Source organism: Seriola dumerili, unplaced genomic scaffold (assembly GCF_002260705.1).
Source record: "Seriola dumerili isolate Sdu_G_001 unplaced genomic scaffold, Sdu_1.0 BDQW01000109.1, whole genome shotgun sequence".
In the NCBI taxonomy this organism is placed as follows: Eukaryota; Metazoa; Chordata; class Actinopteri; order Carangiformes; family Carangidae; genus Seriola; species Seriola dumerili.
This window is the reverse complement of record NW_019174364.1, coordinates 1,334,888-1,361,773: the sequence shown is the minus strand read 5'-3', so window position 1 is coordinate 1,361,773 and position 26,886 is coordinate 1,334,888. Positions and strand designations below refer to the sequence as shown.

General features: G+C 40.5%; 1 protein-coding gene across 1 annotated transcript; it reads left to right on the top strand.

The window, feature by feature from the left end:
• On the top strand, positions 1 to 25,975 carry LOC111222832 (potassium voltage-gated channel subfamily B member 1-like). Its single transcript, XM_022746687.1, is given in 3 exon segments — positions 1 to 30; positions 32 to 607; positions 24,050 to 25,975. Coding segments are annotated over 3 exon segments (2,532 nt in total).
• Positions 25,976 to 26,886: the final 911 nt, after the last annotated feature.

Sequence of the window (26,886 nt, the reverse complement as noted above, 5' to 3'; positions counted from 1 at the left end):
ATGTTTGCCTGCTCCCACAACATAATTCATCATGGAGAAATCCTTGGCAGAGTTAAATAAAGCTGGCTCCCGCTCAACGTCATCACTGCCACCTGAACCAGTGGACATCATTCGCAGCAAGTCATGTTTCCGCAGAGTCAGGCTGAATGTTGGGGGTCTTCCACATGAAGTCTTGTGGCGAACATTAGATAGGCTACCACGAACACGTTTGGGAAAGTTAAGAGACTGCAACACCCACGAAACTCTGATGGAAGTGTGTGATGACTACAACCTTGAGGAGAACGAATACTTTTTTGACCGACATCCGGGGGCATTCACATCAATTCTGAACTTCTACCGCACGGGCAAGCTGCACATGATGGAAGAAATGTGCGCCCTGTCGTTCAGTCAAGAACTCGACTATTGGGGCATTGACGAGATCTACCTAGAGTCGTGTTGCCAGGCGAGGTACCACCAGAAAAAGGAGCAAATGAATGAGGAGCTCAAAAGAGAGGCAGACAATTTAAAAGACAGAGAGGGAGAAGAATTTGACAACACTTGCTGTGCTGAAAAACGGAAGAAACTTTGGGACCTCTTGGAAAAGCCCAGCTCGTCTGTTGCAGCAAAGGTAATTGTCACTGGAGGTTAGGTATGATAGAGATGAGTGTGTGACTGGTTGGAGCAACTAGTGCCTGCACACAGTGGCACAAAGACGCACACACAGAAACATGTAAACACATAAGCAGCATGCTTCTATTAATGGCAATGTAGGTCTCTTGGTCTGTCATTCAGTTGGTCCAACATTTTGGCCAAGACATAAATAACTCAACAAATATTGGATGGATTGCCATGAAATTTTCATTGTGCCAACCAAATGACATTGGTGATGCCCTGACGTTTCATTTAGCACCACCTTGATGCTGACATCTATGGTTTTGAGTGAAATATCTTGAAACCTATTAAATGGATTGGCATGAAAATTGGTATTGACCTTTATAGGCCCTTTAGGACAAATTGTGATCACATTGATACCTTACCTTTTCCTCTAGCGCCACCCTCAGGTCAAAATCTAAATTTGTCCAATACACAGGTTTATGACCAAATACCTGCAAACTTTAATGACTTCCCATCAGCCTCAGCTGTACTTTGTATTTAGTGCTAAGTACCACACACGTTACGATGCTAACATGCAAAACTAAGATGGTGAGTATGGTAAACATTATACTTACTCACATCAGCATGTTAGCACTTTCATTGTGAGCATGGTAGCATGCTGATATTAGCATTTAGCTCAAAGATCTGTTGTAGTCTCTTCAAATAATATAACGTGATGATGTCCCATGTAGTTATCAGACTATTATCTTACTATCTTTATCGATATGGCTAACATAAAGATGCCTGTCTACAAGTGTTCTGTGTGAGTAACATAGGCTAATGAATATAATTACCATTTCTTTCACCAGAAAACAAAAGAGAAAAATAAGTTTTGCACCAGTGAAAACTAGTCAGACTTTTTAAAGGACATTTACGGTTGCACAAAATGGGTAAATCAGGACACAGCTGTGTGTTTTTCTTTGCTGTTTACTTATGTTTTGAATGTTCCAGGGATGGAACACGAAGTAAAAGCTGGAAATGATTGAAAAATCCAGCGGATGTGATTTATCAGTCTGGGATGTGTGGGCTATTATCTGCTATTAATATTACTCAAGAACCAGAGAAAAAGTCTTACCAGACAGCTCTGTGCATACGTCTCAATTTACCATAACATGAGTCGAGGTTTATAATCTGTATCCTTTGTTATGGTCTTATTATCAGACTTGTTGCAAAAGTTCAATGCTATATCATCAGTTTCCTTTTGAAAATATGTGTAGCTTCAAACATTTTGGTGTTCAAATGTACACGAACATGTGCATGCTTACACTTTGTCACACTCCACATGCACCATTAAATCACTGCAATATCTCTTGCCTGCCCTCGCTTACAACATGAAATACATATTTGACTCTTGAAGTAATTTCTCTGAAATATTACTTGAATTCTGTCAGTTGTTTATTTGTGTCAACCCCACCCTAAGCCTGAGCCAATTGAATTTGAGATATTCTGCGGAAGGCTGAGATATTGAATAACATTTTTGTGCAGATAGAGAAAAAGTCAGAAATGATTTAGGATTGTTTGAATCATTTGGATAAATCAGTGCTTGGAGGGGGGGGGGGGGGGATCAATAGAAGCTGGCTGTGACATGTCATGACTGTACATATTTAAATGAACAAGTAGAATAGAAGATAAATATAGAAACACAGTTACATGTGGTGTCTAGCTCATGAGTAAGTCAGTTATTAGTAAGAAAGCAGTCAGGCCATACTGCTCAAGCAAATTATTAAAGAAGAATTTAGTAAAAAAGAAAGATGAGAGCAGCTGCTAGGATTCAAAACCTATGCGGTTGTGTGTTAACATTATGCATATTTGGCTGAATGAGCGTTTTGTTTGTAACAGCCAAGCACAGAATGCCCCTGGTCATAATTAGATGTTAAGGTCCTCACTCTGCTGCACATTATTTCCTTATCTGAAGGCCACATTTGCTGACTTCTATTAGCTGTGCTCACCTTTAGTCAGTGCACAAAGACAGCATTGGCCCTCAGCAGGCCTTTCAGAGAGCCACACCTGCAACTGCAACCTGGGAGACCACAGCAGTGTTAAACATGAGCAGCCTTTGATCACACTAGTGTTGGTTGAATCGGAGGGATCAAAGGGGAAGCTGTCTTTTTCCAACACTGTTTTAAAAGCAGCACCATGCCTCTTTTTTTCTTTTTGGCTTGCAGCAATCAGGAATAGGAAATGGAAATTAAACTATTAGCAGTTTGTGCTGGCTGATGCTGTTACGATGAAGATTTGTGAGAACTGTCAGCGCAGCTCCACAAACAGACTGAGTGCTGTGAGTCTGTCAGGGAAATGTCTTCTTCATAGGAATCAAAGAGACGTAGAATCAATGTTTATTGTGTTAGAGCTAAGAAAGTGCTGTAGCCTACAAAAAGGAGATGACCACTCTGAGTCGACCATACGTTGTTGTGTCCATTATCACACCCTGATATCTGCAATTTATCAAAATATCACTGGAGAGCAGTTTTGAAGTGCTTAACCAAGATGGGTACTTCTCACTTTGAATAATGACACAGCAAAGTGCTTGTACATGTTGTTTCCTGCAAATCTATAGCTCTCAATAGCCACTCACTGATGAGTGTGCACAATGATTACCATCAAAAACAGCGTTCATCATATCGTCCTTTGGCATCAGTATAAGTCCATAGCAAAAGATGGCGTGCCGGAAGAAAAGAGCAAACTCGACACAGTAAGCAGCAAAGTTTATCAGTTCCTAATTAGCTTGAAAGGGCACTGTGAAACCACAGACCAAACTACTAAAAACATTGATAGTGGGGGGCAGGGGGGTGGGGTATTGTCTTAGTCATTTTTTAATAGGCTGGAACAAACTGTGGTCTTGTGGAGTGGTCCACAGACCACAGACTGTCCTAGTGTTAGCTAATCACCTGTGCTCTCCTATCCTGGGTCAGAGATGGAAATGTATGTGTAACAGCCCATAAACAGATGGTGAATGGTAGAGACAAGCGCTAAACAAATGGTTACCGAGCAACAACAGTACAATTTTATCATCATTGAAAAGGAGAGGGTACTGAACCTGAACATTAGTAGGTTTGTTTGTCTCTCTCTCTCTCTCTATGTGTGTGTGTGTGTGTGTGTGTGTGTGTGGGTGGGTGTGGGTGGGTGTCTGTGTGTGTGTGTGTGTGTGTGTGTGGGGGGGGGGGGGGGGGGGGGGGGGGTGCGTGCATGCATTTCTGCTTAGTTCCTGTATTTTAATGGCTGTACAGAGTATCACAAGAAAGTGATTAATAGCTGCAATATTTGTCAAGATTTTCAGGGATTTTCAGTCATTGTTGCTGCCTGTGTTCTTTCTGCCCTGTCGTCCTTCCTGTCTCTCTATCCCCTCACTGGCTCATATCTCTGCTTCCTTCCTCCCCTACTTCAGGCTCCTCCGCTATACCTCCGACTAAATGTCAGGGAAATGTCACATTAATTATTCTCCAGGAGACTTTGGGCCCAATTTGAAGCTTCCCTCTCTCTGTTTATGTTCTTTGTAAGCCATGGCATTGTCTGTCTTTCTCTGTCTCAAATCAGATTTGAGTCACCATAAAATAGGATTGTGTCTGACCGTTGGCAAAGCAGTGCCTAACCGTCAGATTACTGCCAATAAAAGGCTTTCCACCTGCAGGAGCATTTATGTAGCATCATATTAGATTTGGCTGGTTTCTGTCATTAATAATACCTGCTATAAGAACTAGAATTAAGAGGCTGAGAATTTAACCTAACAAGCTAATTTCAGGGGCATTGGTGAAAATATTTGCCGCTGCCCTGACATCCATCACTGAAGGACTCAAATACACCTAACCTGACTGTAAATATTCACATTTGAGATAGTTTTTCATGAACATTTTTAAGATTGTGCTCGATGGTTAGTGGACAAATGGAATCGAGTATCAACATTGGTTTGGCTTGGAAACCAGAGCCAAACATGAATGTTGCTGTCATTCTTGTCCTCCATGCATCTGAAAATGGATTATGACCACTTCATTCTCTGTCATTGGGTATTGTGCTTCACATGGCAGGCAACAAATTCCAATTATGCTCCTCTCATGTCACACTTAAGATGACATATAAACGTAGTTTGGCTATAGTCCTACTCATAAATCAGTCTGCAGCAGAATCCAAGACGTGAAGCTACCAGACTAGAATCCATCACTATTTCTGACAGGTGGAGAGTCACAGCCAGTCAAATGGATGCTGATGTATAGGAAGTAATATGAGAACAAGACTAGAATGCTGTGTCTGAGTTGGGGCTCGATTATTCAGAGTCTGCTTTTCTAGACTGAATATCTCCTGACAGACTAGTGACATGTGTCCCGTATTAAAGGGCACTAATGTCTGTAGCTTTCCTTTGTACAAATTTGCCCAAATCCCACAAACCATTGTGCAGGGTCTGGATCATTGAGGCAGTCTTCATTAACTTTTTTTTAATCTCTGGAAGGTTAGAAAGAGGCACAGGTTCAGTCTGGCCTTGGTATTGTTTTGAATAGCTTTTAGACAGATTTTACAGAAGGCAGACCTTGTCAAGGTCAATGCCAATGATCCTCTCTTCACAGCAAGTCTTCGTTTTAGATTTCAGTGCTGCTTTTAACACAGTTTATCAAACTGATTTTCCACACCATTTAAAAACTTGGGCAGATCTTAAAGATATAGCTAAATATTAAACCTTTTAGGTTCTCATGAAAGAACTGTTGTAACTTTTGTTTTAACTGTTGTAATAGCTAATTCCTGTTGCTGGTAGTAAGTTTTTGGTGCCCCCCAAGGGTCCATTTTTGGCACACTTTTAGTTTACATGCTTCCCCTCAGTCCGGTGACACAAAGCCATGGTGTTCCGTTGTTATGTGGGTGACACACAGCTATGTACTATATGTTACACACTATACAACAGTCCTAGCAGTGTAACTAATTCTTCACACCATCCTTGTTGACATTGAATATTAGATGTCGCAAAACTTTTTAAAACTTGATGATGACGGATCATTTCAACAGCAAGCTATGCCGCTTGTCAAAACAATACTGAGAGGACAATGAATTTTCAACAAGTCCTCAAGAACAATATCTGTTACAGAACAATATCAGTCAAAAACAAATCTTCCTTAAGTATTAAAAGAATACAATACCCCTAAGAAATAAAATGAAACAAAATACAAACTACTTAAGAATTCTACACTATATTTTGTGTATGGAATAAATAGCATACTGTATATAAAACATATGTGACAAATCATACACAATCTACCACACAAAGCATTATCTTGTATGAAATCTGTATGAACATAGCCATGATCATGTAAGACAAAAAGACAAACACTGCACATTCATATACAGAGAATAAATTCTAATCGCTAAACAAAGTCCTCAGAACCGTTGCAGAGCACACTGATTAATAATTTAACACCTTTGTCAAAGTTGTTGTTATCATCCAACATTTAAGTTGGTGGAGATGGTGCTTGGGTAACGTTGCTGCTACTTGGTCATATGTTGTATGAGTCTGTCTACATCTACAGGATTTACCTTTTTGTATACGTGTGTCAGTCTTTCAGACCTATGTGTTACAAAGAGCACAGAAAAAGAGAGCAGTAACACAGTGAGTATTAAGTATCACTTGTAACTCTCTTGCAGGAAGCTGCAGAGTGACCATGCGATACTGAAGGCTGAAATTTGTGCTAGAGGATTAAGGGGAAATAAAATATCGGGGCTTCTCAGGTTGTTTGTTCATGTTGTCTGCGTTTGTGTGGTGCAGAGATATGAGCTAGGATCACGTGCACTCAGCGACTGAGTGCCTCTGCGATTGCTTTCATGCCGGTTGCTCTCGCTGCCTGTCACACTGTCTGCTCGTCAACAGCAGTGCCTCTGAGTGGTTGTGTCTCTTCTAACTTGCCCTGAAGTCAGATTCAAATGCAGCTATAAAAACTCGAGTGCAACCTCTGAAGGTTAAAGTTGAACTCAACATCTCAAACATTATTTAGTCCAAATTTTTGTTTTAGCCATAGTGTACTTAATGAATAGATTAATGGACAAGGAAGGGCTAAGTGAATGGACTAACAGCTCTAACTTATGACCATTTTTCACTGTCAAGAGACCATAAGAAAACACATACACCCACACATACACACACCTATATTTGCATAGTATTCAGTTTCTAATCCTATGAGTTTATAATGGATTCTTATGACAAAGTTAAATGTTTAAATATAGGTCACTGTCTCTACTTCCTCTTTTCATAACAGCCCTCTTACACACACACACACACACAAACACACTCACACACAATCAGATGGCCTAATCAGACAGACTGAAAGCCTCAGGGGATTAAGGCTGACATTCAGAGTAAAATGTTCTTTAGATAAATGTAATTAAAGGTGTAACATACTGTACATTAGGCCTACTGCTATTTGTGTCAAAATGTATTAATGGAGAACAGTGACAGTAAATTAATTCACAGAGCCTGAAAACCTGAAAAAAGGCTAGAAGGCGAACAGTTTTTGACAAAACTTACAAGACCACATTTTTGGACTTTGGACTTAACTATGTGTCCAATAAAGTTTTGAGCCAGAAGGGGAGCTAACTTTTGACCAGATGGATGGTGGCACACTGAGGATTTGTGTAACTGCTGAGCAATTATGATCATGATCTTATAATGCAGAGAGATGGCTCCCTTCCTTATCCTGCGTCCTCATTGCCAAATTCATTTGCATATCACAGCCAAACAGTTCGGAGTACCAAAAAAAAATCCGATTAGGCCTCCAGAGGATGTCTCCCCTCGCATATGGTGAAGACTCAATCGACTTTGTGGGAGAAGAAGTTAAAAATAATGACTCAGACTGGCAGCCAAGTTACTTTGGTTAAACTGACACAAACATATTTGTTAGATTCTGTTAGATCTTCATCCAACACTTAAACCTGCATTAATTAATTTTTATCAGCCACTTGGGAACAATGAAACATTAATGTAAACATAAGATCAAACTGTTATCACCTTATGAAGCTAATATGGTGAACATGTTAGCAAACAGTTGAAGTCTTTATTCATTCAGCAGAGCAATATTAGCATTCAGTTGGAGTCATACCTCAGGCGATCTGACAAATTGAAGTCCAATAGTCATTCCCCCTTTAGCTCTATTTTGGTCTCCACCAACCCCTGAAGAGAATAGCTGGATCTTAAGCTGCTGAATGCTCCACTGTTATTCCCAGCTAGCCCTTAACTTTGTCTGTCCATTGTCTGCTGCTGGAAAGGTCATCTACAGAACATTTCCAAATAAAAAGCTGATGAGAGTGGTGGGAGTAAACCAAATAAATTAAGTTGTGGGACATAAAACCAAAATAATGAGTTTGTTAAAATGTTAAAGTGCTCCTTAGAGTCAAGGGGAACTACATTGTTGAGCATTAATTCATTCTACAAGTGATCCCTTTTGCATTGCATATAACCATGTGATACATGTGTTGATTATTGCAGCTTTAAAGCTGTCTATACTGTATAGTTTTATGGTGATACACTTGCATTAACCCAGACCTTGTTGAAAGTGCCAGTGGTGTGCACTGGTTAATTGTTTTGTCCTCAAAGCCTGGTTTTGGTACGACGGAAAGAATCACAGATGAAATGGTGACTTCACATTTTTTATGTTCTTTGTGGCTCTTAGGACAAATGCAGTCTTATTAAACAAGAAACACTCGGAAGCATGCAGATGTCCACTAAGGCCTGATAATCCCTGATTTAGCTGTTACTGTCACAGTCAACAGTCTGCTGGGTAGATTATACAATATTAGCAGAAATTTGGCCTGATGGAAACACTGTGGGAAAGGTGAGGGGTTTCTCAATATTATTGGATTTTTTTTCTGTTGGGTGCATGAATGTGTATCACAAACATTTAGCTTCGGTCAGGAGGCACACACATTACAATAGTTGAATATTTGGGCTGATGATGGCAATAGAGGAAAGGTCACGGGGATCTCCAAAATCCCTGCTTCTTCTTCTGGGGATAATAAATGTTCACAGCAAATGAATTGCTGATTCAGTCACACATAAACGAAGAAACAAAATCGGGAACGGCTGACCAAGAAAGACCAAGCCACAGTGAAAATGATCAAGATTATGATAATTAGTCACTATGTTTCACTTTTTGCTTTTATTGATATTTATTTATATAATCGGTTGGACAGAGGTTTTGGAAAAGAGTTCAGGACTATTCAGCAGCTGTTTTAACATTGTGCTAGGGCCCGTTCATCATTAACGTGGAGAAGTCTGATTCTCTAGTGGCTGGGTTGTGTTTCTGAGCATTTTACAAGTCATATCATGCATTTTGTAGTGGATAGATAGTGGATTTGCAGTGCTGTCTCAGCTTTTCAGGCTTGCAGTGGGGCACATACATGGCCTGCTTCACTGCAGCAGAACAGGTTTGGTAAGTTTTGTTCTATTTACTATTGAATTTATTTCAGTGGACATGTTCCCACTGTGTGGTGACTAAAATTCTTAAGTGTGCTACAAATTACCTAACTGTGGTCACCGGAGCAACCATCCTGAAATTCATGCAGTGAAGTGAATCTGCTGAAAACTAAATTTCAAATCTTCAAACAGATTTTGTCACTGATGAACAGAACACATTGTCTTTCCATAGAAACAGCTTGTGAAGTGGATGCTGGGACACAGGAGGTGGTCAAGAATCGTGCATTGCCTCTGCAAAGCTAGACAGCTCCTTTGTTCATTCAATTTGGAGTTGAGCTGTTACGTGAGCACTGAGTGAAAGACATCACTGTCCCCAAGAGGAGGGAAGCCTGACGAGCAAAGACTGTAAGGAGGATAAAAAATAAAAAAAACACAGAGATAGATCAAGAGATCTGGAGAGTTGGAGAATGTAAACATGAAAGAGAAAATTACTGTGAGACATGGAGGCTGAGCCAGAGAAACAGAAAATAAAGAAGCAGGTTTATAACAAAGGGAAAAATAGAAACTAGCAGATGATGATAGTTGAATATTCGCTCTTATTATAGCCTGTGGGAGGAACTTCAAATTCTAGATTGTTAGTGTATGATATTGTAGTCTTGCTGAAAATTTCCATTTCTAATAGGTGTGGGAATCAATATGTGTCATTGCATTGGGTCTATAAAGCCTGTAACAATAGTTTAAAAGAATATTTTCACTATTTCCCAATTTCATACATGAGATTTTTTTAGTAATACTAATGAAACACTCAATTGTCCAGAATGCTAATGTGATATTACTTTGGATGTAAGCACATTCAAGGTACTAAAATGTCCTAAAGTGCCAGAATGATGAAATTTAAGTTAATTACAGTTTGAGAAACTGGAAAATGCACTAAATTGAACAATGTTTACAGAGGTATACAGGGTTTAAATGTTGATAGGCATGACTGCTATGATCACTTGACTAACTTGTACAACTCCTAACAAGTTAGAAACACTTGAACCTGAATAACTTGAAAACTTTGGGGAAAAACCCATGGCGGAGTACTAGTCATTTGATTTTTTTTGGTTGCCTTCAGACCAGATTAAATTCTAAAGAACGAGGCTCATATGTGGGACAATCATCCACATTCCCAGAAGCTAAAAGAACAAAAGCATCTGGTTAGTATTTTGTTTATGCTTTGAGAGTAAAAAAACAAAAGTGCAGCATTGAAAACATAAAAATTAATTTTCATTATGAGGTATCTCTATAGACACATGTTTTGTAGCAAAGCCATTCTGGGACACAGATGCCCTGTAGAGAAAACACATGTATAGTTAAAATAATTGTAAAATATTCAGCATTTTGAAAAAGAAAGGACTACTAACGCAATCTGAACATGGACAAGCAGGTTTATATAATACCTCTTAATGTCTTAGCTCAATTTACTGCACTGCAAAATGCATCATAAGAAAAAACAACAGTGACCAACCTGTGTTCTTTCCTCTATGTAAAAAAAGAGGACCATGGAAGTGTAGTGGTTAGTTTATATTTTATTGAAGACATGGTAGTTTTAGTCTTACAGTTGGAGTGACACAGAGGTCATACCTTCCAGTGAAATACAGTCTCACTCAGGCTCACAACTCTGCTGTCTAAGTCTGTGAGTGAGTGATTAATATTGAAACTCTGTGTCAGTTTTCCCAAGCCTCGAGGAGAGTGCTCATCAGCGACTGTCACAACTGCTGTAGCACATGCGAACACATGACGCTGTATGCCGTAAAACAATGACGCCGTTTTAGCAACACTGAAGGTTCTGACGGCTGAGCAACAGCCTTCCCCTCTCTGATAGTCAGCAGGGAACCCGAGAAAAACATCCCAACTGAAACACTGAGTTACGTTCATTGCACAACTCTGGAAAGTTTCCTCTGTCTCAATGATTGATGATTGTGATCTAAATAGTAAGTTGGTGCAATGCTACAAGCTATAAGATATTCCATGTAGAATATGACCTTTTTAGGTCATAACCCACAGCCAAAAGAATGTTTTAATGTCATTTTAATGAATGACAGACTGCTTTTATTTACATAGTGTTATCATGGGTGTGAACAATTAGGGTTCAGGTGTGAGGATTTGATCCAAAACAACAGGAGAACAGACAGAAATGTAAAGCCAAAGTCTTATGGAATTTTCTTTTAAAAGTATAAACTAAAATCTTAGATCACATTTCACCTTGATTTTGTTTTACTTAACACTCATTGCCACCACAGTCTATTAAAAATATATGCAATGTGTAAGTTTGAGTCATTGCTCGTTAAGTTGGTGAAGATTCTTGCCATGAAGGATCAATATAAATCAGACGCCCAGATTCCTTACATTTCCCACTGCACACTGTTCAGTGGATTAGAAGATAACCATTTCATCTCACTGTATGTGGAATAGATTTGGATATGAATACATAGCATGTTCTCCTACCTCCATTTGCCCTAAGGTTACACCAAGCCGAGTGCAACAGGTGCTGGGGGGTGTCAATGATAAACTTGCAAATGATTTAACTCTACAGGTGTTTTCATCACTGTTACAGCAGAGCAAAACAGTGGATAGGGCATTGTTAGCTAAGATACACAGAGGGTGCATTGGATACACTGTATGATGCATGAAGACTTTGCCATGTACCTAAGAGTAAGAGCACAACTCGAATTGTCTGCCTGAATGTTAATGCTGCCAATCAGTATGAGCATAAAAGCTGAAGCCTAATGTATATTGTGATATTTGGTGTGTGCTAAGCAGTAATTCATGGGATAGAACAGGTATATGTGATATATTTTTAATATTTATTTATTACCTTTCTTTACCATCTCTTACAAACACAATGCAGCTTAGTGGCCCAAAGGCATCATCTGGCCATGGCCCTGCAGAGAGGCCATGTCGCCATTACTTTGATTTGCAACCCCCTGTACACGACAACCAATACTCAGCCTATATATGTGTGCACAGAACAACACAGTCTATAAATCAGAACTCACGGGTCTGGAAGCTGCTCTAGTTGTTGCAGCTATTGCAGCTTTCCTCATTGGTGGATTTCACTCCACTGGGCAGGTTGTGTGGAAAGGTGAATGAGTGACATTGTGGAAAGTGTGAAGGCCAGAGGCAGAAATAGAATCCACTAAGGTGAAGGAGAAGCATCCATCAAGCCAACGGTTGATTGTGAGAGTAGGTAGACAGCACTTGACTGCTGGAGCAAGAAGCCTTTCACCTTGATGAGCACTTTCGGGGACAACTTTCAAGTTTCAGCACACCCAAATGCAGACAAACACACATACTCTCTCTCTCTTACACACACACACACACACACACACACACACACACACACACACACACACACACACACACACATACACACTTACAGTATTTTTTCACATTACCTTAACTGTGTCCCAATTCAGGGGGCACCTCTTTCAGAGGCTGCATTTGGAGACTGATTGTGTCACAGCAGCACAACAAGGCTGTCCCATTTCGAAGGCCCCTTCAAATGCGGCCAAGAAATGCAGCCCTTTTTTCCAACTTATCCCAAGTTTCTTTATGCACCAGTAATGATAATAATATGGCAGCAAACAAGAGACTGAGAGCCAGAGGATTACACTTTTACAACTAAGTATTGTGTTTCAGGTCAGTTGAACAGCTAACAGTACAACTGTTAAAAAACCAAAGGCCTTAAAACCTCAAGTTTTTGTGAAAAAAAAGGTACGTGTGGTCAAGGTTGCTAGACGACAGGATGATTTGATTTCAGTTGGGCCTTCAGTCTATTACAACTCTCTGAAGGATGCAGCCCCTGAATTGGGACACAACTAATTTTTTTTTTCTTTACTGTAGATGTGGTGTGAAAATATGAACAATTATCTCTCTTGCTTATCATAGAATGTGAGCTAAGCAGCCAAATAGGGATAAAATAAGTCTGGTCTTAAATTTTTCCTTATCCTCCCTTTTATATTAGGATTAACTAACTCCACAGTATCTTTACTTTTTTCTTTTTTTTCTGTAACAATCATAAACTGGTGAGGAGTGATGTGAGGGTGGGACATGCAGCTTTAGCCACAGTCTTTTAGGACAATATCATGTATGTAGCCATCAAGTGGAACTCATGAAGCAAGTGTTAGCGTGAGTAACTAGCTAGCTACACCTGTTAAAACTTTTCTGTATAAAAACAAAAACAAAAAAAGAAGCCAAATCTATGGTTATGAGCTAGAAATGAGCAGCATCCTTCAGTCTGCCACTGAATTACATGGTGTATATTGTGGTTATCATTATGGTATGTTCTCACATATTCTCTTTGCCCTGGTGATTACATCACAGTCAGGATGGTTATTAAACGGTTTAGGACCTATACAACAGAGGCTGTTTCAAGTACAAAACTTCTGTTTATAGCTGCCCAGTTATCAAATTTAAAGGATTTGCATGTTAATCTGAATGTAACTCTCAGAGGGATTAACAGCATTGACACTGAATGGCCACTGATCTGAGCTCTCACAAACTGTGAAAATATGAACTCAGTGTAGTGTTTCGCTGTCAGTAAGTAGAATATCTGCTGTAAGCATGTGTTTGAGTTCAGGATTAGGACTAACCTTGCTTTGTCTTGCTCTTGCTCTGTGAATAGAATATGTGACATTCACATCTTTCAGTCTGGGTCGTCCAAGTCTTGTCTTTGTTTCTCTGTTTGTGAATGTTTTTGTGCTCTCTCCATTTCTCTCATTATTTCCCTGTCACTGCTATCACTAAAATGGTTAAAAGTTCACTGTCACTATTGCCATGGCAACTGTCATTTCTGTGATGCAGAGACTTGCAGCTGCCTTTTATTCCTGCATCATTGTTGACTGACTGTACATGTGTGCGTGTGTGTGTACCAAATTACTTCTTCGTCATTTAAAAAAAAAAAAAAAGAAATTTTTTCCTTTTTTCATTATGTTAGTGCAAAACTGCTGGATTCGAACCAGATGCTGCACCACTGGCGCTTTACAGTTGCAAATGAACCCATCACTGAGCACTTATCAGTTTTAAGTGGGTCAGTACTGTATCCCATAAACTAGTTTTAGTACTGACAATAGTCAAAAGTTTATTACATGTTGGATTAGGTGTGATTATTATTTATTCATGTTCAAACACTAAGTTATGGCACAACCTACACATGTACAGTAAGTTTGTAAGTTTTGTAAGTTGAAAAGTGCTTTGAAATAACTTCTGATGTGGTTTGGTGCTATATAAACAAAAGCTGACTTGACTCGACTTGACGCACCAAACTGTTCTTCTTACTGGCACAGATAAGATAATTGCTATCTTACACTGTCACAATAAAGATTAGATATATCATTTCAAGTACTTAAAATGTTTTTATCAGACAGAATAGAAACCATTCAAAATAATATTCTATATCTCTTTTATGTAGACAGTAGACTTACAGTACATACTTTTTGATAACTTAATTTAATTTCCTTATTAATTGTATTCCTCCTCTCAGCTTGTGAATGCTGAACGCTTGATCCGACCTATTTGTTCATCTGAACTCGACTGTACCCTGAACTACAATATTTGTATTTTGGGAGTGACAGGATATCCTAGCAGACACTTCAACTCTGGAGCAATCACTGGAAAAACTTATACCGAGCAATTTATTAGGAACACAAGACTAATACAGGTTAGGGCCTCCCTTTGCTCAAAAAGAAAAAAGCTTAAATTCTTCGTGGCATTGATTCCATGAGATGTTGGAAACATTCCTTTGAGATCCTCCTCTGGTCCATGATGACGTGATTGCATCACATCATGCCTACAGATTTGTCAGCTGCACATTCATGCTGCCAATCTCCCGTTCTACCACATTCCTACAACACAGCATTATGGACGGGGTTTATGCATCTAATTATCTACTCTACCACATCCTTATAATGATGACATAAGGATATACTTGAGTTTGTGTATTCGATCTTGGCTCAGAATATTTTTTTTGATATTTACCACATTTTTGTAGAGCAAGTGGAAAGGGGTGTAATACATTTGAAAAACTGGTTTTGGGAGAATTGTGTAATACACAAAAAACTTTGTGTCTGTTTATATTTATTCCAACATGTGACTGTTCACCATTGCTATAGGAGTTATTTTGTGCAGTGGGGGGACTACCATGGGAATAAAATGAGATTTTTCAGGCATTTAATGACCAGTAGAAGCTATGCTATTTCTTCAATCCAGAAACACTGACTAACGTGTCTTTCATCTCTCTCCAATTCTTATAAATGTACTCTATGTACTCCAAGTTAAAATTCCTGATGAAAACAGCCTCCTTTGGTGTGCCAGACCAGACCCTATACTGTTTCTATTTATATAGCCACCATAGACCAGCCAGAGTTTAAATATAGATGCTGAGTCTGGATTCTCTGAAATGCATGAATAATTGAGAGGGAGAGGAGATGAGGTGGGATTCATTCAAGAGATGGATGGTCCAGCATAGATTTCCTACCTACATTAGTGGTTTGCTGAATGGGGTTGTGGTGCACTTTGTGCATGCAAGCACTACATGAGTTAGGGAAAAGTTTGATGAAGGCTCCCAAAAATGGCTTGTTTCCAAATTTTCTTTGACCTCAAATTATATAGTGTTTTAAGGTAGTTAAAGTAGGGAATAAATAAAATAAAGTTGCTAACATATAGATGGGATGTACATAGTAAATGTTGGCGATCATTTGAATACTCCTACCTATACCCAATCTTGAAAATCGAGTTCACAACAGAATATTGCAAATGTGTGTAATCTACTCAGAGCTGAAGCAAAGTCAAAGGGCCTATAATGTAACTTAATTAAATTTAATATAATTTAGTGGTCCCAAAGACATAAATCTATCACACTAGTGTGATTTTCAGATTTTCTTTTGCGGTTCATGTGCAGATTATTTAAGAAAATGACTCTTAACCATCATATAATATTTATAGAGACTGAGCCTCTCTCAGAGGGAGCCTGAAAAAGATCTACAAGGTTTGAAGTACGGTCGCCTTAATGTTAGAGAAGCAAGGTCATGATCATAGGTCACCAGTTTGAAGCTACATGCCAAAACTGACTGTAGTGCCCCTGAAGAGTCACAAGGTACAACTTGTTCATTTTGGCAAGATGTGAGAGGTTAATATAAACGGGGATCTGCTGTTCAAAGTTAGAGGCAGAAGTGGTGTAGGGTGGGGAGACTACAGCTGAGCCACTGCAAATGTGCGTGTGTGTTTCAAGCTCTCATGCTGGGGGAAATGTGGAAGACACAGTCTCCTCCCGTCTCCATGGAAACCCCATCTCTTTCACAGGCAGAGAGGCAGAGCCCTTCTACATTCAGAATCAGGGGTGTGAATTATTCCACATTATTTAACGCTCACAATATTACTTGCATACAGTCAACCACTGACATTAACATCTTGATGAAGACGAAGACCAACAGTGTGGTTGTGTGATGCCTATTTATCCTTATGCCTATTAAGTGGTATGACAAACATCTGCATGGTGTCTGGCAGTTTTAAAGACGTATTTATGAAGTGTTCTTTACCTTTTCAAATAGTAATGTTGGATATTGCTTTAATTCCAGAAACTGAGCCAATGTGCCACAGACCAATATTAATCAACTGAACTGATAACCTATAAAGCACTTAAAGAAGGTATCACAGCAACTGAAATGCAAACAGTATGACACAAATAAGAGAAAAACCTAGAGACATAACAGAGACTAGAACAGTGCAGATGGTTAAAAGCTGGGTGAGCTTCGAATAAGGTACAAATCAGGGATAGAAGGAAGGAGAGAGGAGGGGGAGGGAGGGAGAGAGAGAGAAGGAGACTGTCAGACTTGCTTTTCACAAGCAGGTCCACGTAGCCACCTCCTGTCGAGCTTCAAGGGGGTTGTCATGGTGACAGTGGCTGGCAGTCAAGGCTGGGAGAGTGTTGCATGGTATCCCTGTGGTCTCCGATGTGGCTCAGGGGATGATGGGAAAGCAAGTCAACTAGTCAGGGGTCTTAGTGTTAGTGATCAAGCCAGACCTGGATTTACTGACCTGAAAGTGGACATATCTCTGCCAAAACCTTGTCAGCCCATGTCTGTTTGAGTGTTAATTAGAAGTTTTGGTGTATTACCTATCATTATTAGGTAGGTCTGATGGGTGAGAACTGGGAGAGTTAACAGACAATGGTGTTAGGACTCACAGGAACAGGAGCTTCCACTGCACAGCAGTATGTCTGTTGCTCCTGTTGCAGCTAATGAGAAAGGTGCCGGGCTGTGCATTGGGAGACTGGGAGTTCCTGAACTGTCACTTGGGATGCTACTAGACTTAAAGCAGTGTGAGAACACTAACCTTAACTGCACCTAACCAAGGGAGTTACCAAATAAACAACTAAATCAAGTGCAACCTCAGTCCGAGCTGACTAACCCATCATCAAGAGAGTAGAACCCTTTAAAGTGAAAACAGACACTTTTGAAAGGAGAAAAAGCACAGTTTTCCTCTAACAAATGAAAAGTTGAACTACAGCATTACTTGGTCTGACATAGTCATTGGCTTGTAGTAGCTAACACTAGCTAATGCAAACTTTAGATAGATATTGCAGTATAAATGAAAACACTGAGTCAGTCTACTTGATTTATGACTTTGTCTACTTATGCTACTATTAGATTATGTTTTAGAATTTGCCAGTATCCTATAATCATTACCTGTTGCTATAGTGCAGGGGTTTATTAATTATTATTTATTATGGGAAGAACCCATTACATTTTGGTGCAGATCTGGTTAAAGGAGAAGTTCCGGGATTTTTAAAATCATTTTCTTTTAGTTGTAGGGTTGTTCGGCCCTGGCAGAGGTATGCACTCTACTGAGAGCCGTTACCACTATACATCTGTATTTGGAACCTGCATTGTGTTGTGTTCTCTTTCCTCCTGCAATCCAAATTTTAGTTTTAGGCGTGCTAGCACCAGCAGCCTTCTTAGCTTGTTGGTGGTTACGCATTGCTCTGGTTGTGTGGTTATACGCCGGTTTCTTTTTGACACAGCCTACATACAACCTTATTTTCATTTAAAAACTGCCAAACCGCACTGGTTTTACAAGATGTTATCCATCCCACTTTCCACCTTTTTTTTTTATAACACTCGGGCATTAGCACGGGGAGAGGGCGGCTGCCTAACATCTTAGGCCAAACAGTTAACAACAGGCATCGTGCTTTAATAAAATATTAATAATTAGTTTAACCAACTAGTCTGTCTGGTGCTGCTTAGGAAGGTGGTTAGCAATGTTTAACCGTTTGGTCGACTAATCTCACGCCCTTCTGCTCAGCACCACTAGCTGGTGAACATCATCATGCTTTTACCAGCTGAAAAGCTGAATATTTCCCCTAATGAGTTGATGAAGCTAAAAGCCAAAAAATCCATTAATGCTTCTTCAAAACGGGATTCAGAGATTTTAGAAATTCTACTTTATATTCTTCATTAGCTGATGCTTCAGTGACCATTAATTTCCTTTGGAGCCAAGTTCACGTTCACACCAGCGATTTAATGGTCAATGTCTGATTTATAAATATTGCCCATTTTTTAAAGTCTATATGAAAAGAGCAAAGTTCAGGGTTCCATCCTCATTGGATAAGCGCTGGGGAGACAGATGAATGGACCTGACCCTGACAAAACCAATGTAGCACAAAGAAAATTAATCACAGCTGCTGGGATGCAGCCAACATAAAACCAGGGCATCGTAACTGAACAAGAGCTGGTGACAGAGCGAACAGCAAGTACAACCACAGTCAAATACCCAGCAATAATTATAAATCAGTTTTTCCCTCTCTAAGTCTCAAGTGTGGGCGCCTCTGGAGAGCAGAATATGTTTTGGCGTATGTATAGTGTGCCAGCCAACAGTCTCTGTGCAATGACCGCCATATCTGAGGGCTTACTCCCTCTTCCATATGTGAAATAAATTCTCTTCCATATGTAACTCAGAAGACAATGTCACAGTCCATGACACAGGGCTGTGCATGTCATTGGGTGTTTTTTTTGTTTTTTTTGAGGGCATTCTTCAAACCAAATCTTGTCCTAGATATCTTTTCAAACAGCCTAATGAGGGCTGGTGTCACCTTGTCCTGTATAAGATGGGGGTGTGGACTATTGTGTCTGCTGAGCCACACAGCAATGTGCCATGAGACACACAATCCAGTGTGATCTGGCTTTGTTTTTAGAGTGCAAGTGTGATCTCTTGTCAGTCTATGCTCTCTCTCTCTCTCTCTCTTTCTCTCTTTCCATTTCTTGCACATATATTGTCTTTTCCTTTCCTCCAGATATAAATATCTCACTCCCTTCATCTTTTCTTCCCTTCAGTAGGCCACCAAGGAGCATTCGCCGGGAGTCACTCTCACGTTTGGCGTCCATATATTCTACTTACAATAATAGAGTATTCATCATGTGGAACAGACAAGGACATAATCTTGTGTGTGGCCACTATTAACATCTGTTTTGTTATGTGTGCTCCTGGTTCTGGTGTGAGTCTATAAATAGTCTGTAATTCTGTTGATGCCATTACAGTCATGTGTGGCGCTCCATTCAACCTTTTCCGAGACATGTTTTTGTTTGTGGCCTCATTTATGTGCACTGAAAGGTTTATCTCAGATTTACAGTGCAATGGTTGGATGAAATTAGCGCCCCGTGACATTAAACAATGCGGAAAAAAGAAGAGGTAAAGACAAGCGAGGCAATGTGAGAGAGTGCGCGGTGTGTAGAAGCAGGGGCAACAGGGACATAGGCCGGTGGGAAATGTGCAGGGATTCCTAGTGGAACTTGACCTCATAACCATGATGTTACACAGCAGCACCAGTGTGCCTTCATTAGCGACCTTTTTATAGCATCTCAATCCTATTACCTCTACCCTTTTTTTGTCCTGCTCTTCCATAGATACGAGCTCCCCTGGCTTTAAGTTTGGGATTTGTTAGCAGCATGTCTTTCTCTTTTTCTGACTCATTACAATTCTGCCGTGTCTGGTACACAATCAGTAAACTTTAATAGGTTGTTTTTACAAATACAATGTGTTGTTTACTTCGTTCAATTTTTTTTTTTTCTTTTACCGTCATCATTTTCCATTCTTGACAGCAATGCACCGTCTCTCCCTCTGCAGCTTTTGTGCTGCCCTTGACATCTCCACCTTCACTCTCTGGTCCGAGCACCTCTCTGCTCCTGAAGTGTTTGATTCAAATAGATTTCCTCCAGGGCAGGAGGAGAGGAGCACAGGGGGAAGAAAATAAACAGATAGGGTCATTATTCATGTCTGCCGTGACGCTATGGCAACAGTGTTCTCCTGCTCTGATTGGCCGTAGATAAGGTCGCCTCTTTGGCCATCACTTTTACTCCTGGGAGTAGACTCCAAACATATTAGGCCATTGTCAAGGCCCACGCTGTCAATCACCTCCTAACAACTGTTGCTATTGCCTTATTTCTGCCTGTGTGCCTTCATTTCCTCTGGACAATTTATAGGGAAACCCTGCATCATGTGCTGTGCTCTGTTTATTTACACAAATGACTGTGTGTTTAACCAGCAGATCCAGTTCATGAATGAGGTTTTGGCCAAGCTTACCAGTTAAATTATTAAACTGAAATAATTAATTCTCAATGTCACAGGTGTTTTATAAATGCCTCACAGTATTGTGGTCTAAGGCTTAGCTGCTTTCACTTTCAGAGGAAAGTATCTTAACTATTCTGTGACTTATTTCATCATATAACATCCTAACCTCATTTGTGTGGGCTATCGCCGAAACAGGCTCTGTGTTCCAGCTACAGCCTCCTACTCATCCTCTAAGTTGTGCTGTTTGGTCCTGTATCAGGAATGTTTGGTGTCATTTAGGGTGAATATAACAAGTGCAGACTAATAGTTTATGAAGTACTTCTGTTCTTTGTCCACTGAAGGAGCAGATGCTCCCGTGTTGCATTACCTAGCTGAGTTGACCAAGATACATTCAGCCAGTTGTCAGTAATCAGAATAATATGTAATATTTTATTGTGTAATACCTGTGTAGAAGCATCAAAATGATTGTAAGACAGAATATCAGAGTATATTTATGTTTGTGCTAAATATACACAATACACACGACTGGACCACGCGGCTTCTATGACTCACCATCACTCAGGTCAGGCAGCAGTCGTTCTATTGTACCACAGCACTAAGATCAGCACAGAGCTGCTGGATTTGTACCCTTCATCCCCATGTTTGAGGAAAGTTGATTTTACAACCTTCCTATAAAATTGTTATTAGCAGATTAAAAACAGGGAAGGCCCATGTCTCTTGGATATTTTCATGAGTACAGAAGTAAACCTGTGAAAATAATAACACACAAATTTGGAATTTGCATATTTTTATACTAAGCCAATAAATCTACTAATGTCTACAGAACCAAACTTGTAATCATCATGGGCCAAATTATATGAAAGTAAATAATTTAAAAAAGACTTTCTCACCTATCATTATTCAGTAATCCACAGATCTCTCTTTCAGCAGTATTCATAGACTTTTTCATAGTTTCTTCAGTAGTTCTTAAGACTATAGTTCCAATGTAAACTGTTCCAGTCAGAGGTTTTAACAGGTCTGTGGATCATGTAGAGTGACTGTAAACGTTTCAGGTTAGGCAGTTGTTTTACACATAATTTTTCTGTGTTCGATAACAAAAATTAAATTATGTTGAACTTCCTTGGGGTTTAAGATGTAATCTCAGTGGCTGATGTGTCCAAACGTGGGCAAATACATCCAAAATGATTGCATGTTTATATGCCTCTGAGGAAGGAGAAAATATGTTCCGATGTGATTTTATGTAATTTTGGTCTGTGATGTGACATCAGAAAATTTGTAGTAGCATGCAGCGCTATCAGTTCTTCATCACAAAATACACCCTATAAACATGAAATCATTCAGGTTATTTTTACAAGTATCTTTCATCTGAGTTGTACGTGGTTGATGGGATAATACAGACTGGAGAGCAGTGCAACATTTCCTCTGGTAGCGCTCATTGTGGTATAAAGGAGTAGTCACTTATTCAGATCAAAGAAGCTCAAAAATAATATACTTCAAAGAAACTGCAGTGATTTTTTTTGTTTACACTATGTATACTGGCTGAGAGGGGAGCTGTCATAAAATGCTAAAAGAGGTGTAGTCTACCACCACGTACTTGCTTGTTGGCATGATTGGTAGAGTGTAGGTGGGGAAGTGTGTGTGTGTGTGTGTGTGTGTGTGTGTGTGTGTGTGTGTGTGTGTGTGTGTGTGTGTGTGTGTGTGTGTGTGCGTGTGTGTGTGTGGGTGCCTGTGTGTGTGTCTCTAAGGTTCTGTTTTCTGTAAGACATCCCAGTTCTCTGTACTGTAGAATATGAATCAGACATCATCTAGTGCAGTGGATTCTGGGGAAATTCAGCTCCTACAACATGTGACTGTTGCATGTTCTTCTTTATGTCATATTGTGTCACAACATGGGGGTGCAAGTGACAGGCAGTGACAGCCACAATCCCTCTCAATATAGAGAGACCATAAGAGGATGGAACCTGTGTGAAATAGCATGAAGATTATATTTGGTAACCTTAGTTCTATGATCACATTCCTGAGGCCAGCTTTTCACCCTGTTGTTTAATCTAACATTCACCATATCCCTGAAGGCACGCAGCTGGCCACCATCATCATTAGAGATTGATATTCAGTTGAATGTAGGTTGTGACGCTGGGTGACCAAAATTTCACAAAGAATAGTGATGACAGCTAAGGTTAATATTTTGTTGGATTTTAAGTTGTGTTGTTAAGCAACCAAAATCCAATGTCTTCCAAATGTCTCATGCCAACACAATCTTGATGTATAAAATACCAACACTCTAGTCGTGAGCAGAGAACTCAACTGCTCCTAAACATGACAATCTCACTTAGCCTACGGATTTTGATGTCAACACAATTTTGATTTCCAACCAAAACGTTAGAGTCATTACAGTCTAGTGTCTTTCTGACATTACACTGATGTCCGGTGCCTGCTGGATCACTAATTGGAGGATACTGAGCAGGGCCAGCACTCTGTGAAAACAGAGGGCTTGTCTGATTATCTGAGATAATGAGACGAGATAATCTTAGCGTAGAGGAAGGTGTTGAAGAGCCCATTCGAGGGCTGTGTCTGTGATCATAGAACTTCTCATTTACCATCTAGCTTCTACTTGACTATACTAATTCTTGAGGTTTTTATGTGAGTTAGTTTGCTTATTCTAAATCTGAGAAGTCTTCCATGTATTTTAGCCATGCATTCTGTCTATTGATTGGTCCCTGGACTTTGGTCCAGACTGAAATATCTCAATAACTTTTCTGATGGATTGCCATGAAATTTTGCACATATATTCATGGCCCTCTGAGGATGAATCCCACTGACTTTACTGTAGTACCACCATGAGGTTGCTATTTTTGGCATTTAGTTTAATATCTCAACAGCTATTGAATAGACTGCCTTGAAATTTTGTAGAGATGTACATGGTGCCCAAAAAGATAAATCCTAATGACTTTGGTGATCCCCGACTTTTCCTCTAACTACATTCACTGTATTCTGTGCACTTTTACTTTTGTATATTGATTGCTAAACATTATTTTCCACTCAAGCACACTCACTCATGTGGATAAGCCCAATAAATGAGTCATGAATAAATAAGTGGTCCAAGTCAATCCAATCCATTAGCTCTCAGCCAATCACACACTTAGTCTGGCATTTATTGAAGGTTTGTTTAGACTATAAGGTTATTGGAATTCACTTGCTGTCTGCACTTTCATGCTGTAATCAAAATCCTTTATATATACTATATATATATATATATATATACTCTGGATTTGCATTTATCTTATTTTCAGTATGGGTGTAATTGACTAATCAGAATAAGAAATGTAAGCTTAAGTGCATATCTGATATCTGATATTTAACTGATATACTGTATGTCATTCTCTGATCCTACAACCTTTACTTATATTACCTAAATTTGTCTTTCAGATCCTGGCCATCATCTCCATCCTCTTCATTGTGCTATCCACCATTGCCTTGTCTCTGAACACCCTTCCAGAGTTGCAGGACACAGATGAGTTTGGCCAGTCCACAGACAACCCACAACTGGCCCACGTGGAAGCTGTGTGTATTGCCTGGTTTACCATGGAGTATCTGCTTCGCTTCCTTTCCTCCCCCAACAAGTGGAAGTTCTTCAAAGGTCCTCTGAACGTCATTGACCTGTTGGCAATCCTGCCATACTATGTCACCATCTTTTTGACAGAATCCAACAAGAGTGTGCTGCAATTTCAGAACGTCCGCCGCGTGGTTCAGATTTTTCGGATCATGCGTATCCTGCGTATTCTGAAGCTGGCACGTCACTCCACAGGTCTTCAGTCTCTGGGCTTTACCTTGAGGAGGAGTTACAATGAGCTGGGCCTGCTCATACTTTTCCTGGCCATGGGCATCATGATCTTCTCCAGTCTGGTGTTTTTCGCTGAGAAGGACGAGGAGGATACAAAGTTTAAAAGCATTCCAGCTTCTTTCTGGTGGGCTACTATTACTATGACCACAGTAGGCTATGGAGATATCTACCCAAAGACTCTACTGGGAAAGATTGTGGGTGGGTTATGCTGCATAGCTGGAGTATTGGTGATTGCCCTGCCTATTCCCATTATTGTGAATAACTTCTCTGAATTCTATAAGGAGCAGAAGAGGCAGGAAAAAGCACTTAAACGAAGAGAGGCCCTTGAGAGGGCAAAGAGAAATGGTAGCATTGTCTCAATGAACTTGAAAGAGGCATTTGCTCGTAGTGCAGAACTGATGGATGTGGTGGTGGAGAAGAGTGAGAGGCCTCATGACAACCACCTCTCTCCAAGTCGTTGGAAATGGACCCCCAAGAGGGCTGCATCAGAGACAAGCTCAAATCGTTCCTTCAATGCTCAGGAGTTAGGTTCTCCCAACAAGGCCCGGGCTACCAGTCCCCAGAGGCTAAATGTTCAGAAGCTAGAGGAGATGTACAACCAGATGGCAAAGACACAGTCACAACCCAACCTCAATGCTAAAGACAGAAGCTCCAGAGTAAGCAAACAGAGAGATGAGATAGAGTTGGGGGCCATCCAAGATCACAGGCCACCAGTCCTAGGAACCAGAGAGGGAGTGGGGGACATGAAAAGCTTGTCCAGCATTGACAGCTACATAAGTTGTGCTACAGACTTCCAGGAGAATCCACGCTTCCCCCATAGTCCAGCAATGGACCTTGGTCTTCAGGAAGGCAACCGGTTCTCCCACAGTCCGGCTACAGCTTTGTCCCAGCACGCCAGTACAAAAACAGGCCAGCAAACCACTGGGGAGCGTGAGCCCATGCTGACCCCCGTGTCTGTCACAAAGCCCTCATGCTCAGAGAATGCAAGAAAATTCTTCTTTTCTGGCAACTCCTCAAAAAGCCTTATCCCTAAAGGAGGCTGCCGCAGTGAGGGGGAGTCAGGCCCATCCCCGCTCTCAGACAACTCAGTCCTGTCAGACCACTCTCTGTTGAGTCCTGAAGTGTCAGTCTATACCACTGCCAGTAGCAGGACACCACCGAAGTCCCCAGAGAGCACTGCCCTGGCCCCAACTGTCTTCACCTTCCACGACTCCTCCATCAGCAAATACATTGATGCCGATACAGATGATGATGAGCACCTTCGCGACATCTCTGATGCAAGTCCCTCAGAGCGTCTGTTGGCAGGATCAAGCCCAAAACGCAGTATCAACATCAATTACCAGAGGGGCACCAATCATTTAGAAGCAGCCCAGAAAATGCTGGGCCAGAATTGTCTGTTCCCCCTTGAAGGGATTCGTGGGGTCGCTCTTGAGAATCATGTAGGACATGAGATGGCACGTAGACCAAAGGTTGAGAGGGGGCGTCAAAATACTTTGGATAAAAACCTCTGAGGTACAAGTGGAGCAGAAACAAACAGGAAACTGGGACCAGAGTGTTTGTGATAAAGACACCAGACAGACTACAAACACTCCATAAGCCAGAGACAAAGGAAGAGGGAGAGACAAGGGTCTCACTGAAACATTTCACAAATTACCTGAGCATGCCATTGGGCAACAAGCCCAATGGCATAATAAGGTGAACATGTGTGGTAAATACTCTGGGAGAAAAACATTTCTAAATTGGAGAATGTCACTGCCCCTCCTTCAGCTCATTCCTATTAGCGGTATTCCACACCCACAAAACAAAGGAGCACTCCCTGGTAGCCAAGAGGTCTGTTCAGAGATCCCTGTGGAAGCAGGCTCGTCAGAGAAGTCCAGTTTTGTGGTTGAAACTGGTGTAACCCATCTGAATGATGTGGTTTTAGCAGCAGGGGGTTATCTCTATATTCTTTAGGAAAACAAAATCCCAGCTGCCCACTGTCCCATTACAGAGTCCCAGTTCATTTTGTAGTCTTGGAGATACAGGAGAGGACCTAGAAGCCTATAAGCTACTTACTTGTGCCCTCCATTCCCAAACCTGGCCTTAGTCATTTGCATTTGTTAGGGTGTGTATGTCTGCGTGTGTGTGTGTGTGTGTGTGTGTGTGTGTGTGTGTGTGTGTGTGTGTGTGTGTGTGTGTGTGTGTGTGTGTGTGTGTGTGTGTGTGTGTGTGTGTGTGAATGCTAATGGATGATGTAATTATAATTCATGTATACACACTCTTGAGATTGTCTTACCTGATTTATTTTTATATAGCTAAGAGAAAGTTCCTTATAGAAATATGTGATTTGCTAGTCTCCTGTGTCATAATCATATGTGAAGAGTAATCCTGTATAAGGTTCAATGTCTTGGCACAGAGGCTGCAGTTATCAGAGGCTTCAGCC